The sequence below is a fragment of the Ursus americanus genome, chromosome 25 (genome assembly GCF_024610735.1).
Source record: "Ursus americanus isolate L20-20 chromosome 25, mUrsAme1.1.p, whole genome shotgun sequence".
Lineage (NCBI taxonomy): Eukaryota > Metazoa > Chordata > Mammalia > Carnivora > Ursidae > Ursus > Ursus americanus.
In genome coordinates, this window is record NC_142151.1 from 28,080,880 (window position 1) to 28,097,213 (window position 16,334).

A 16,334-nucleotide genomic window follows, 5' to 3' on the forward strand; every position below is an offset into this window, starting at 1 on the left:
AACAATTTTACATGCAAAAATAAGGGGTATTTCCTAGGCGTTTCGGAATGTAAATTTACATTCTATAAAACAGAAAAGTTTCAGATATACTAGAAAATAAAAATCCTTTCGAGCATTCATATTGACAAAATAATTAAAACAGAACTTTACCACAAGGCGGAGAGTCTAATAGTCAAGGAGAACAGAATGGTGCTTTTGCATGAAATTCAACTACCTTTTTGATCCTTTATAAGTATTCATAGCATGCCAACAGTAGGTGGGACACAAATCATAAAGAAAACAGAATCCCTGCCCAGTAAAATTCTACATTAAATAAGATGGAGTAAGTATATTTTATATAGCACCTGTCATATAAGAGTGCTCTATCAATTATAATAATATCGTTTCTGTAATGTACATCAAGGAAAGAATGATGGAACAATTCTGGGGGCTTTTTTCTCAGACGTAGGAAAGTATTTTCCATCTGCTGGTAACTCGATTCAGAGGCAAGCCCTGCATCATTGCTGAGGACCGTTTCATCATCATAGACTTATGGACTTGTCTACATGACACTCAAACGCTTGCTACTCCTTAAATCAGCAAAGCCACTTTCTGACATCTGGGGAGTTTTCCTTCGTGCTACACGAACTGGGTGGATTTGACTGAGCTGAGCTTGAAGACTTAGAGAAGTGACAGCCCCAGGGTACAATGTGATGGTCAACGGTGTGAGTTTCCTGCCAAGCCCAGTGACTGCTACTTCTGAGACATCATTTGGGTGGTTGCCATTTTGCTTGACAGACAGTATTATCTCATCGCAGTGGAACAGGTTCTCTTCGATTTCACTTACCAGTATCAACTAAGAAAACCCCATAGTTGTTGTGTAAGTCTGAGCTGTCTGGACAGTTCTTTATTCCAGCCTGGTATATCTCCTCAGCCTCCTTAAATCTCTCCTTTAAAAGAGAACAAAGGAAGATAAATGAGAAGGTTAAAGGCAACAATAAACTGAACAACAGAAGTGGGAAAAGTAAAAACCAATTTACTGAGCATCTACTATGCAACAGGCACCAAGATCAAACACTACATACTTTGAATTACAGCCAGTGCTAATGGCACAGATTCTTACAGTTCGCATCTATTCATATTTAGTTCCTTTAGGGAAACAAGCAGATGTTTACTAAGAAGGGACATCTGGAAGGATTTGCCCTACCATTGGAAAAAGCCTCAAATGGTTGTTTGAATGGGATGCCCTCCACCCCACTAACTCTCTGTGAAAATGAGTGATAGTTACATCCATAGAGGAGTATCTTCAGAGGTGACAATCTGACTGGGAGCCAGGGAGGCCTGGGACATTTGTCTCACAGCTGCACTTGGCATAGCTAACACCCTCTCTACATACACGGCATGGTTTATTTGGGGAGGTTTTTGAGGAAAGGAGGAGACTGACGCTAATTACAGGGGGGATTGGCCTTGACCTTTCTTTAATCAAAATATTTCTGGAGCCCACCCAACTGTTTGCTCCTTCTGTTATTCAACCTGTGTGTTCCATCTCAGAGCCATACCCTCCAAAAGGAATATATGTCTCTCCAAAGGCGGAGCTCCGGCTCCTACTACTGTGGCAAGGCCCAGATCCACTGCCACATCTTCGATAGGTCATTTCCTAAATGCCCTGCTCTTCTTCTAAAGATTTACTTTATCAGGGCACCTGGGTGGTGCAGTCATTAAGTGTCTGCCTTCGGCTCAGGGTGTGATCCCGGAGTTCTGGGATCGAGCCCCACATCAGGCTCCTCCACTAAGAGCCTGCTTCTTCCTCTCCCACTCCCCCTGCTTGTGTTCCCTCTCGCGCTGTGTCTCTCTCTCTCAAATAAATAAATACAAATCTTTAAAAAAAAAAAGATTTACTTTAGCGCACTAGTAATTCTGAACTGCTTTTAGGTACATTTTTCATAAGGTTACATTTTCTTTCACAATATAGATGGTTAAACCTACTTAATGAATCAAAGCTACCCAGGTTCCAACGATTACAGTGTCCTAGTACTGCCGCGAAGGTCAGGTAAAAGGAAACGATCGGGCGTAAAGCACACGGCAACTTTTCCTTTAATATGCTCTGAGTGCAGGCATTTTTCACAATTTTGTTGCATTTACTACTACTAAGCATTCAACCAGACACATGCAAAAGGAATGTACAGCATCGATTTTGTCTGATGTGACACCTTTGGCACAACTGTGAATAAAAATGCACTGAGTGTTATGCAGTTAGCCAAGGAGCCTCCATTTGATTTGACCCAGAAAGGTAAAGACACCAGAAAGGTAAAGTGGACTGACCATGGCCAGCTCTTTGAAGATTTATTTGAGAGACAGTGAGAAAGCGCAATGCATGCAAGCATGAGTGGGGGGAGGGGCAGAGGGGGAGAATCTTCAAGCAGACTCCGCACTGAGTGTAGAGCCGAACATGGGGCTCGATCCTACAACCCTGAGATCATGCCCTGAGCTGAAACTATGAGTTGGACACTTAACCGACTGAACTGCCCGGGCACCCCTACAGCCATCTCTTGGAATCCACATGTTTAAGTACCATTCAGGGAACAACGTATGGTTTGAATTTGGCAAACTGCACTTATTTGAATTACAAATCCATAGTCCAGCAAAGATGGAGATCCATGTTTCTAAAAAGTATATGTATTTTTGATTGCTAAACAGTAAACTCTCTAACTTAGAAAAATTAAGGATGAATGAAAATCTCAAAATCATCTTTCCATCTATTAAAGAGAAAAAAAACTTTATGAAGATATCATCCATTGAAGGACCGACCAATTTGTGTGTGTTTAGAGATGGGCAGAACACAAATTGATAAGACTCCACTCATATTAATAGCTACCAAATACCACCGCATGCTTACTCATTAACTCATTCACTCGGGACACGTTTTCCGCGATGCCTATAGAAAGGATGGCGCAGTGATTACGCACCGGGCTGCCAGTGCGTGACTACGTGGATTGAAATCCCAGTCCCACCATTTACGATCTACGTGCCCGGTTGTAAAATAGGATAATAATAGTACCTATCTCACAGGGTTGTTGTGAGTATTAAATGGATCAAAACACGTGAAGCACGTAGAACAATGCTTAGCACATAGCACTTTGTCACGTTCGCCATAATCTTATTACGATCGCTAGGTAGCGCTAGCATTACTACCTGTATCGCTGGGACACAGACACCAAAACATGCAGATGAAGAAAACAAAATACCTCTGAGTCAGGAGCTCAAAGACGAGTGAACTAACACATGTGAGAGCAGGGTCTTAAAAAGGTTACAATCAGCTGCGCTTGAGCTCAGGTGTCCTAGAGTTGTTCCTGTGGCCACATCAGGTGTCTGGCCCTGTCCAAGTGGCCAAGAGTCTCAAGTTCCTTTCCTACGAAAGCTCTTTACTTAGCTTTAAATGAGAAATAATTAACCCCAGTGTCTCTCCTTTTAACTTTTCTTTTTTTTTTTTCTAATATTTTATTTATTTATTTGACAGAGGGAAAGACAGCCAGCGAGAGAGGGAACACAAGCAGGGGGAGTGGGAGAGGAAGAAGCAGGCTCATAGCGGAAGAGCCTGATGTGGGGCTCGATCCCGTAACGCCAGGATCACGCCCTGAGCCGAAGGCAGACGCTTAACCGCTGCGCCACCCAGGCGCCCCTCCTTTTAACTTTTCTTAACCAGCTTCTGAAACAGACATCAATAAACACTATCCTAGAGGCAACCAGAAAAAGAATACCCTGGCTAATCTAAAGCTGGGTGATCAGCTCCTAAAAATTTCAAGTCTCCTGTGTTACCATTCAACTAGTGTTATTGTTTGACTCTCATGCCACCTTTGTCTTAAAAGGATCAAATTTTCTAGGCTACACAGTACTTTTAAAACATACTAACATATGGGGCGCCTGGGTGGCACAGCGGTTAAGCGTCTGCCTTCGGCTCAGGGCGTGATCCCGGCGTTACGGGATCGAGCCCCACATCAGGCTCTTCCGCTATGAGCCTGCTTCTTCCTCTCCCACTCCCCCTGCTTGTGTTCCCTCTCTCGCTGGCTGTCTCTCTCTGTCGAATAAATAAATAAAATCTTTAAAAAAAAAAAACATACTAACATAGTCTTGGTAAAATTAAAAAAAAAACAAACTTAAAAAACTCCCACCCAATTATTAAAAATACAATGGATGAGATTTGAGATTTTCAGCAGAGGAAATAAAAGACTATTAGAGCTAGAAAGAATGTTAATTTATATTTACAAATAAATAAAAATATATAAAGAAGTTAAATATAAGTAGACACTAATTTGCCACCATTTTTAACTAATGAAGAAACTTGGGCACAAAGTGGCTGAGAGACTTGCCCCACATCTCATAGCTACATGAGAACAGAGAACAGAATTCAGGTTTTTAATGGACAGACAGGAACTGAATAAGCCCCGAATAAAAGCAGGATTTCTGAGAATAATGGTGTCTCTGGCATCAAAAGAAACTATTATACTTTTGGATATCCCTCTGTCCCCTCGAGAAATATTTCGTGAGCACCATACACATGGCCCAGTATACAGGGGAGACAGAAGAGTGACCAAGCCCGACACGATCGTGCCATGACAGCTGAGAAGCACAAGGTCCTTGGGGAGCCAGGAGTGACACCCAGACCTGGGGTGAGACAGAGTCTCTACCCCTGTCATGATCCAAAACCCCGAGAACGCCAGTTGCCATTAACTCCAGCAGCTGTAGAACATGGAGACGTGGCTACTCCAGATCTTAGAAACATCACTTTATGACTCAACTGTGGGAGAACGGAAAGGTGTTTTTCCTAAAAAGAATAAAACCGAAGTCTTCACATTCTAACTTGCTGAAGTCAAATACAACAGTGAACGAGGGTTTTCAAGGGCAATTCCTCCTTCACCTGACTTCATTTTACTTTCCCCCACCTTCTTGCTGCTCTCAAAATGCTGGAGAGATCATCTTTTTCATCCAAAACTTCTCTTACTGGGGGTTTGTGAGCTGGGTTTCCACTAGAATGCAATTTCCCAAGTCCAAAGAAGTAATGGGATTTAAAAGGCCATGTGTGTGAAGGGCGAGAAACGGCATCCGTGTGCCCTTGGTAACCCAGAGGCAGTCTCGAGACTCGGGCTCTGTGAAAAGTATCTTCAATATCTGTCTTCTCCTTTCGCTGGACTGTACATTTCAAGGAATGATTAACTCTACCTGTTAAAAAATGAAAGGGAACCACCACCACAGGAGAAAAATACCTTCTAGGTGTTTATTTAAAATAAATTCCACCTTCTCTGGAAGGGAAATGCATTTATCTTAACAAGTGGTAGCTCTATTGCAAGCACTCACTTTCTATTTCCCTCGTCTGGCTACATGTCCTGACCTAAGCTGATCATTCCTGGTCTCTACCGACTCGTGAGATCCAGAGGAAATGCATATAAGCTATTTATAGGACAACCTGAATTAAAAACGGTTGTGACCAGACAATGGCTCTGACAAATAATACTGTCTGCCGTACCCCAGAGTCCCCAACAACCGCTGCCTCAGCATGAAATCGCTTTTGAAGGCGATGGTTAAAATGGGGAGCCTGTAACCATGGGCTCCTCTCCAAGGCTCAAGCATTTTCAGTAGGGCGGAAATAAAACGGGCCTTGGGGGAGAGGTAAGACATAGTCAACATCTCCACTTTTTACAGGCTGTAATTACCCAAAGTGACATGCTTTTTACCTCAGGGAAGGGAAAGTGAAGAGCGGATCTTTGGAAAAAGCAACTTGACTGTAATTTACTCTCTTGGGCCAACTGTTATGTTAAGAAAACTTCTTGTAGTTAAGTTGCAGCAACCAGGAGGACAAATGGACACGGGCTTAATGAAGCAATCCTCAAACTTCATGGTTTTCAGATCCTTTTGTACTCTAACGAGGACCTTTTGTACTCTAACGAGGCTTTCTCTATATGGGCTATATCTATCAATATTTACCACAATAGACATAAAGCTCAGAAATTTAAAAAATATTTATAGTTTATTTAAAATATAATAAACGCAAACATAATACATTTGTCTAAAAAATAAAAAAATTTTTTCCATAGCAAAAAAAAAAAAACACAAAAAACAAAACAACTAGTGAGAATACTGGCATCATTTCATATCTTTGCAAATCTCTTTAATGTCTGGCTTAATAATAGAAGACAGATGGATTCTCATACCTATTTTCTATTTTTTTTTAAAGATTTTTTTAAAAGATTTATTTATTTATTTATTTGAGAGAGAGAAAGCATGCATGCAAGTGAGGGGAGAGGCAGAGGGAGAAAATTCCCAAGTAGACTCCCTGCTGAGCACGGAGCCTGACTCAGGGCTCAAGCTCAGGACCCATGCGACCATGACCTGAGTTAAAACCAATAGCTGGACGTCCAACTGACTGAGCCACCTAGGCGTCCCTGTGATAATTTATTTTTGTTTTTAGTTGAAGTATGTGAAGAAATACAGACATTTAATTGGAAGGCGGGAGAATATTTTAATGGTCTTCTCGTAATTGTAAATACATCACGTAGCCCCTAAAAAAATACACTCATGAGAGAATGAGAGTTAAAAAAGGCACATTACTTGAAAACTGCATTGACCTTCTCGGACCTCAGGGGTCCTCAGTCAACAATTTGTGAACAGCTGGCTTAATGAATGGCCTTTAACAGGTACTGCACAGAAGGTGTAAGATGTGGTATTCCGAAGTGGTGAAGGACCTACAGAGATTGGGATGGAAAGTTGTCCTAGGGCCCTGACAGCATGGTCATGCACCTGAATTGTTTTCTAGAAGTACTTTCATTCCGGTCAATGATGTGAGCACCCAGAGCCATAAGGTATTTCCCCATTAGCCCAACGCCTTTACTTACTGTGATGAACCTGGGAAGTTTAGGGGTAATGGACGTTTAACCTCATGTCAGTGATTTCTCTGAGAAACTCTTTTACGACATGGCAGTTCAAAACACAGAGCAGAGACACCTGCTTTCTCACCCTCTCCTTTGCTTTTATTTTCTTTACAAAGCAATTCTTCCGCCCATCAGTCCTCAGCAGGGACATTCATGAAAAACGAGCTGCCAATATTTGATGTCTAATTCTCTTTCTCATTCAACTAAAATGAACCAATTAACTTGGCATTTCTCCTCACCAAGGAAATAGTATTTCTTAATCTTGATTTTTTTTTTATCACCCAGCAGACTGTGATCAACACTACCCTGTGATAATTTATGCAAAGGATAATCACTTTAAAAGAGGAAATGCCAAGAATCGTTAAAGGAAAACTACAAGTGTGATGAGAGTAAGCAACCACAGGTGTATAACACTGTCAGGAGATGACGAAAAAAGGCGGGGGGGGGGAGCCACATTTGCAGAGAATGTGTTCCCCTTTCCCCCATCTCTAAACTCTTCTCACACCAGTCGTCCTCATTCTCTGCACTTTCAGGCACACGAGTTTCTATTAGAGGAAGAAATCCGGCCCTTTTTCACCCCAGAGCCCGCACGCGGTCTATCCCCTCTAGCCAGAAAGCTTTTCCTGTTCCTTTTCACCCTGTTGATATTCAATGTTGTTCTTTGGCTACTGCCCCTGCTCCCCATGTGCCCCTTCTCACATCAGGCTACGACCCTATAATATTCTCCCTGGTACTTTCTCTTTGCTCAATTTGTCAAATTGTCACCATTGTGTTACATATTGGGGAGGGCGCTATAATTCTTTGCTTAGGGCCAGCCTTCCCTTCCAGACTCTAAGTTCCATGAGGATAAGGCCCGTACTTTGTTAGTTCAACAATCTCTAATGTTTAGTGGTACCTAGATGTTCAATAACTATGTGCTGAATAATTAAATCAATAAATTCTTAAGGTAGGGTCTAGTTCAAGTTGGCTTGGCCACAATGCGACAGTATACGTGGCTGAATTGACCCAAAAGATGGCAGAAGGAGAAAAGTTGACTCTGGACCATTCACTCTTGGTCCATTCTCCTAACTCATATTTTATTGTTCCAATTTTCTTTTCATTCTTGTACCAGGTGAAGTCTTATCTCAAAATACATTAAAGAAAAATATTTTCAGTGTTATGAAATTAGCTGAGTTTTTCAATAGGCTATAAACCTGGGGCTAGCAATAATTTACAATGGGTCAGAGTCATAAGCAGTGCTAATTTTTTCCCCTTTACTGCTAGTAAAGCAAGCTATATAATCTCTCATGAGCAGGCTGTTTAAAAATGATGGTGGGCTTATAAATGTTTACAATCGTATCTGTGAATCTGGAGTACAGCCAGTTCTGAGTGGTATGGAGAACCAGAAGAACGGTAAGCCCAAGACTACCTTGACTTCAAATCTAAGAGTTTATTCTCTGTTCTCAGTTTTCTTGACTTCTTTGCTGCAGTAGACAGACGGGCCATCATTTTTTTTGTGGATTCTCTTATGTATCTCACTTCTATGGCAACTCACCCTCCCGGGTTTCCTTTATCACTTTTCTTCTTCCTTCCCACTCCTTCCACACCCAACCTCATTGACTATGGCCCATTACTACAGTCCAATCACGGGACATCAGGGTCATACGGTGAAAGAGCAGTGCCGAGGAGTCAAGAAACCAGGCTCTGGGGGCGCCTGGGTGGCACAGCGGTTGAGCGTTTGCCTTCGGCTCAGGGCGTGATCCTGGCGTTATGGGATCGAGCCCCACGTCAGGCTCTTCCGCTATGAGCCTGCTTCTTCCTCTCCCACTCCCCCTGCTTGTGTTCCCTCTCTCGCTGGCTGTCTCTATCTCTGTCAAATAAATAAAATCTTAAAAAAAAAAAAAAAAAAAGAAACCAGGCTCTAGTCCTGGTCCTGACTAGTTATCTGTATGACCTTGAGCAGCACCCAATTCAGTACACGCCACATTTTTCTCTGTAAAATGAGAAGGTTAAAAAATTCTTTAAGTTTTTTTTTCTCCACATACTTTTCTTCATGTTCCTTCATTTTCCCCTCAGAGAAATTAACTTATAATGTGGTTTCATTTATTTGAAGTCCTAAATCCATCTTCTCAGCCCTAATCTCCCTCACTGCCATCTGCCCACATGCTATTTCCACTTAAATTTCCTCTAACATGCAACACTTACAGGCTGTAAACTGCGGGGAGCGGGGGCTACCGGTGCCACTCTTTGGGAAAGCAATTCAGTAACATATCTCAAGAGCAATTTAGTAAGGTCTCTCAGTGAAATATGCTGATACTCTTGTGATACAGGAATTCTTCTAGGAATCTATCATTAGAAATGATTCAAAATATTGTTTTAAAAGAGCCGTTAAGAAAGGAGAAGTTCACTGCTCCCCCTCCCTCCCCCCCACACAAGGGCACATGCACACCCAGATGACCAAAAGTTGGGGTATTATTACGTAAATTACAATGTATAATTTTGATAACTAGTAAGTAGCCATTAAAATGGTATTTATGAAGGCTGTCTAGCACCATGAAAACAGGTGTAATATGGATAATTTAACAGCAAGTGAAAAGAATAGGATACAAATTACATGTGTATATAAGGATGAAAACAAACTACACTGAAAGACCTGCAGGAAAAAATAGTATTTGTTGTTTCTAGATATTACATTATAAATGAAAGTTATATTTTGTCTTCTCTGACTTTTGCATACTTTTCATTTGCATGTTCACATTACTTGTGTACTTGAAAAGGCACGTGGAAGCGGATCTCATTCCCTCCCTTCCTAAAATCTCCCTCCTCCTTGGCTTCCCCATGGTGCTCAGTGGCCACATCTTTTCACTGTTAGGTGCTCAGCCCTGGAATTTTTAATTTTCTATTTTCTTTTCCTTTTGGCCTTCACATACAAACAGTTCCTAAATACAAAGGGATTCTTTTTCCACAATAATGTCTGTCCATTCCCACACTTCGTTCCAGAAACGAGGCTCTCCACTACTCACGCCAGAATGCATTTAAAAGCCTCCTCAAAACACTCCACATGATTTTCTTCCTCTCAGGTTTTAAAACTCTTTCCTTCGACACAGTTGCGTTTGCTTCTTATTATCTATCAATTTCAAATCGGGGCTCCACTGTGGGCCATAAAAGGCTCACATGTAATGCCTTTTCAGCTTATTAACTCATTTTTCAAATTTCCCCTCCTCAAATTCTCTACTGTGCCCCAACAGAATTATTTTGGGTTCCAACAGACCGATGAACAAAATGTTAGTCCCAGACAAATCCTGGAAGGGATTACTACACTCGTAGTTTTACTGGCAGTGAGAATGGGAAATGGTATCAATAGAGAGCAGTATGCTTAGAGTAAGAGCAAGGCATGGCAAATGAACCCTGTTGCTGTTGGTGGTGGGTTTTTTTTTTTTTCCCTTAGATTTTATTTATTTACTTGTCAGAGAGAGAGCGAGAGAGCAGAAGCAGGGGGCAGGGACAGAGGCAGAGGAGAAGCAGGCTCCCCGCGGAGCAGGCAGCCTGATGCAGGACTCAATCCCACAACCCTGGGATCATGACCTGAGTGGAAGGAAGATGCCTAACCGACTGAGCCACCCAGGCATCCCCACTGTTGTTGTTTTTTAATAGAATCACAACCTTCCATCAGGGGAAGGATTTCAGCAGGTTTCTGACAAAGTGCCTCACAATATCCTCATAGAGATGAGCTGAGCTAGATGATAATATGATTTGATAAACTAATCAAAAATTAAGTAACTGTACTGAAAGTGTCCGGTAAAAGAGAGGTCAGCCTGGAGAGAAGATCCTCCAGACACAGTGCAGGTCTCTGTGACATTTTTTAATCGAAAACATAAATAAGTAACTAGAAGCTCTTCTTACGCAATTTGCCAAGTGAAATATCTGGGAAGGGTAGTTAATAAAAAGAATGGCAGAAAAAAGGACTAAAAAGGCCTAGAACACCTGAAATTTCAGGCTGATCATCAAGAAGTTGAAATTAAATACAGAGAAAGATGAACCCTTTCATCCAGGCTATAAAGACCTGCCTGCAGAATGGGTGGGACCCGCAGGAACAAAGGTTCACGTTTGCAGGGATTTCAGGGGACCGTATCTCCAACGGGAGCTGGAGCGTCGTGAGGAAGCAGACAAGCAGTAGCATTCATTTCTGGGCAACATTTCGTAGACACCCAGGATGTCAAGCCAGAAAGTGTGAGTTTGCAAAAAGAGAAAGGAGGTGAAAGAAAAGGGGTGAGCTTAGAAAAGGGGTGGTAAGGGAAGTGATAACACAGCTGTGCCCTTCGGCGGTGTTCAACGAGCTCTCCGTTAGCCCAAGTTCAAAGGGAGCCAATTATAGGATGACCGACTACAGCTCAGTGTAGGACACGGTTTTCCATCATTAGATCGCCCACAACCACAGCGCGCGTGGGCCGGCCGTGTGTCTGGTGACACTGGAAGATGGCCTGCTGTGTGACGGGACGGTGTCACAAGGGTGGTACAGAGTGACCAAGGTTTGCAGTCATTGCTTTGATATACTCTGGGAGTCTGAAATTCTGGAAAGCTATTAAATAAGGTGGTGACAACAAGAAATGAATCCATTTACTACCAAAGAATGTTAAGCTGGGTGGATTTCTCTCTACTAGTTTCTTTGTGCCGTGCTTGTGCCTCTGACACACTCCTTTATTACTGAAGAAGCCCAAACATGAAGACAAGCTGTTGAAAGTCAGAGAGGAAAGGCAATCCCGAGTCATGCCCAACAGCTGTTCTGTCTCTTTGATGTTAAAAATCAATTGCCCAAAGGAGCAAAAGAGAAAACCTTTCAATCTTTCAATTACATTCTTAGATCTCACAGCATTTTACATTCGAACCTAGAGTAGGAAAGTCTGGCAAAAAAAAAATGTGACTTTTGTATGGGAGGAAAGATTATGATGGCAGTCATTCTTTGTTCTTCTTAAAAATTGTACATAACTTCAACCATGTGACACGCAATAACTTTACCCCAATTTACCACTGTGATTCATGAAAATTAAATTTATCACACAACTGACTTTAAATACGCCATCTAATATATGTTAAACATGACAGAGGAAAACATATATATGTGGTCCTTTTTAAACTTCCTATAAAATGTGTTAACAGCAAGATACTGCAGAAGGGACTGCAATACATTTCAAGATCACAGAACATCTTAATCATCTTTAGAGCAGTAACTTTCCATCAACTTGGAGCTCATTAATTTAGAAAGAAAACAAAACTGAAGACCAAATATTGATGAAGGCAATTCACTTTTCACAATATTAACATGTTAAAGCTCTACTTGTACAGAAACAATAGCACTAATTATGGTGGAACCTTACAGCATTCATTGAAATATTCATGAGCACCAAGGGCACGTATACTGATGAGCGCTGAGTAAGGTACAGAATTGTTCAATGGCTCTGTCGTACACCCGAAGCCAGTCTAACAGTGTATGTTAATTACACTTGGATAAAAAAAATGGTAAAAGCCAATTCAATAGCACTTAGTTGACATTAAAGAAGATAATTTCAGACACTCTGAAAATGTTAGCGCCATAGACGCAGTAAAGGTAATGTAGAATATTTATTAATTTTCAGATTTGGAAACTGAGGCCCAGAGAGGTAAAGTACTCCCTACCCAAGTCTGTGCAGTTGGTTAACAATGGAGGAAGGTCTAGCACCAGGTCTCCCAGCTCCCTGTCAAATGCTCTTAGTATCACACTACAGAGAACCTGAATCCCAAAGCAAACCAAATCCAGGCAAGCTTTCTGAATGCCTGCGTCTCACAGTGAACTGTCCTAAGCCCTAGGAAAGAAATGGGCCTACAAAGAAGACGCCACTTTTCTTAAAGAAACTTACGGTCTTGTGAAGAAAACGAATCTGAAAAATTAAGTTGTAGTTCCAGATCTTAATTCAAGAAATAAAAATACGTGACTATTTCGTATGTTGATGTGTGTTCCCATCAATATCACAGGAGCTCTGAGGAAACATGACTCTCAGGAGAAGGGGAGGTGGAGAGGTGTTGGGGGAGAGAGTGGGAGTTGAATCTTGCCAACTGGGGAGGATTCGTAAGGGGAGAGAGAAAGACGGCATTCTGGGAAGACGGAACTGTGTGAATAGATACACACTCTACTCGCATCTGTAAAAAGCTCCGCAAAACAACATACGACATTATCACTCCTATTAGGTAAGCAATACTGTCATGTAGCGTGAGGGCAATTTTCATCAAGAAGAGCATTTAATGTTTATCATCTGTCCTGGTGAACTGGGAAAAAAGACAGGAGCTGGTAACGATGAATGCAATGCTTTATTCACAGCTGACCCTTGAACGGCGCAGGTCCACTTACACACAGGCTTTGGTCAATGAACACAGCGTAGCACTGTCAATGTATTTTCTCTTTCTGATGATTTTCTTAACACTTTCTTTCTCTAGCTTCCCTGATTGTGAGAATATAGTATATAATACATAAAATACACAAATATATGCTAATCAACTGTTTATGTTATTGGTAAGGCATCCAGTCAACAGTTGGCTCTTAATAGTTACGTTCTGGGGGAGTTAGTCTGTGGATTTCTGACTGCGCAGGTGGTCAGTACTGCTAACCCCCTTATTGTTCAAGGGTCAACGGTATTTGCTTACTTATACCTCATTATTCCACAAAGAAATTGAGGTGGCTTTAAAAAACTGGAAATAAAAATTGAATAGAATAAATTTAGGAAAATGATAAGCCCAGGAACAAAAGCAGCACCCGCAGGAAAACAGACTATACGGTCCAGATGGCTGTTAGTTAGAGGTTGCGGACAAGAGGGATGGAAACAGAGTTAATCCTCTTTAGCGTTTACAAGATATTTCCTGCGTTAGATTAAAACTAAAGCAAAAAGCTTGTAATTCAGGAGAAGTGGAGCCTTTCCCAATACTGAGATGAGAGGAATTTCTCCTGAGTCCTCATAAAGAAGCCACTGAATGACGCAGTAGATGCTGTCCTCAACCCCATCCCTGATTCTACGGTTACGAAGAGTAATCTCACATGGTCATCCTCGTACTACCACTCCATGAAGGACAAACACAGCACGTTGAGGAGTGACCAATTACAAAACAGTGTGGCCCACATGCTTAGTCCTCCCATAATCTAAGGGGAAAATTTAGAATATGTACTGGATTGGAGGGACTATGTATTCTTCAGTTCATATGGACTCATTTAGTTCACTCAAAGTTTACTGATTGCATACAGTGTGGGGGACATGGGACTAGCCATGAATAGAAGGCACAGTCATTCTCGTGGTTAAATATTCTAGTGGTAGGAGAAGGATCATAGACAGACATATGTTAGAGGCACCTGGGTGGTTCAGTCATTTGAGCATCTGCCTTCAGCTCAGGTCATGATCCCAGAGTCCTGGAATGGAGCCCCACGTCCAGCTCCCTGCTCAGCAGGGAGTCTGCTTCTCCGTCTATGCACCCGCCCCCCACCCCCACCTTGTGTTCTCTCTCAAATAAATAGATAAAATCTTTAAAAAAAATATGTTAGATGATGATAAATACTATAGGGAAAAATAAGGCAGGACAAGGTTCGATGGAGAACATGGTGGGCAGTGTGAGGTTGGTAGTTAGAAAGGGTAATCACAGACAACCCCTCTGGTAGGGTAATGTTGGCGCAGAAGCCAGCATGAGAGGAGGAACGATACCTCGAGATGTCTGGGAGAAAAGTGTTGTGTGCAAAGGGAACAGTTAGTGCAAAGGCCCCAAGAGAGAAGCTTGCTTGGCATGTCTGAGTAACGGCAAGACACCCAACCGGGGAGAGGTCTTATGAAGATGAACGAAACAGGATGAGGTGAGAAAAAGGAACAATGGCAGAGTCAATCTTTGCTTCAGAAATCTCCTGCTGTGTCTGCTTCAACACAAGCCAAAGGTTATTGAGGACGGCCAGCGTATACCATAGAACACGACCATCATCATGTCAGCTTAACCGCTGTGCTGAAACAGAAATCACCCAGCACAGACATGGGCTTTTGTCTAAAGCCCAACTACACTATATGGAGAATATTAGAGCATGAAAACCAAGCGTATCACTTCTGACACTTTAATATCCATAGAAAGTTCTAAATTGGCTTCCTGGTGAAACCTCTGAAGTTTTCTGAATGCAAACCGCACCTCTATGTAACTGACATGCAGTATCGAATCACTCATTACATTTAAGCCAAGGGAATGCTACAGGGCATCTTTCAAAGGTGTTGACTTTGATTTTACAGACAATCTGGCAACTGTGTGATAGCAGAATCCACTGTCTATTGAAGGCACTTATGTGTGTCAACAAAACGGTCTCATCAATTTAGAGAAGACCATTTATGTTTGTTTCCCCTTAGCAGGGGACATGCATCCACAACACTGAGAAGTAGTATCCAATCGTTTAGACACACGTGCAGAGAAGGAGGGGAATAAAAATCTCCCCTTATGCCATGAGAAATGTTGTCTCTTCCAAGCCTGTTCTATAAGCCTCATGCGATCTTTTAATGGGTACTGAGACACAGGATCTATTAAGATGATCAATAATTGGTTCCATATTGAGTTTGGAGATCTGAGTCCCTTAGTAATTCCCCAATAAAATACAAGTAAATAACAATAAAACTAGCAAATATTGTATATTGTTCTTTTCTTTTAAAAAATATTTATTAGTCGGGGAAAGAGAGAGCGAGCAAGCATAAGCAGGAGGAGCTAGGCAGGCAGAGGGAGAGGCAGACTCCCCGCTGACCAAGGAGCCTGATGCAGGGCTTGATCCCAGGACCCTGGGATCATGACCTGAGTGGAAGGCAGATGCTTAACCGACGAGCCACCCAGGAGTCCCTGTGTATTGTTCTTGACAGATTGTGTCCCAAAGTGACACAGAAGACATCAGTGACCTCTAATGGACCACCTCTGTCTAAAGGCTACCTTCACTGCACCGAGAGTATTGGAGTAAGAAAGCTATGCTTGTAATTGCTGTCACGAAGAAAGCTGACATAGAAACTGGTTGTCCAAAATGAGTTTACAAATTGAACCATCAGTACCAAAATCTGGGTAGTGTTAATGTATACATTCAACAGTTACCATTTTAAGAAATACGTGAAGTTCAGAGAACACAGTTACCTGCTCGGCCAACAAGGAAGCTAAGCTAGAGTACGCATCTGCAAACTCGGGACCGTATTTAATGGAGTCCTTCAGTAAGGTGATGGCCTCTTCTTTTCTCTCCTGGGACCTAGAGATTACAAAGAGGGAAAAAAACCCAACATCTTTTAATAACACTTTGTTTAAATCCTCTGATTTGATGTTAAAATCTCATTTCTTTTAGTAAAGATAACCTGATTCCCTCTGGATTTCCCTGCAAATGAATTAAACTAGATTGTCTCAAGGTGCCGACAGTTTCTGTCTCTGAATCGTCAGTGG

At 41.9% G+C, this 16,334-nt stretch overlaps 1 protein-coding gene across 3 annotated transcripts in view; it reads right to left on the bottom strand.

The window, feature by feature from the left end:
* Positions 1-16,334, bottom strand: part of TMTC1 (transmembrane O-mannosyltransferase targeting cadherins 1) — a 253,746-nt gene that overhangs the window by 18,412 nt on the left and 219,000 nt on the right. For all 3 annotated transcript variants that reach the window (XM_045811777.2, XM_087855736.1, XM_045811776.2), the window contains 2 exons: positions 16,038-16,146; positions 827-929 (listed from right to left, as the gene is read on the bottom strand). In XM_045811777.2, the coding sequence (XP_045667733.1) occupies positions 827-929; positions 16,038-16,146 (212 nt within the window). The remainder of the gene's footprint in view (positions 1-826; positions 930-16,037; positions 16,147-16,334) is intronic.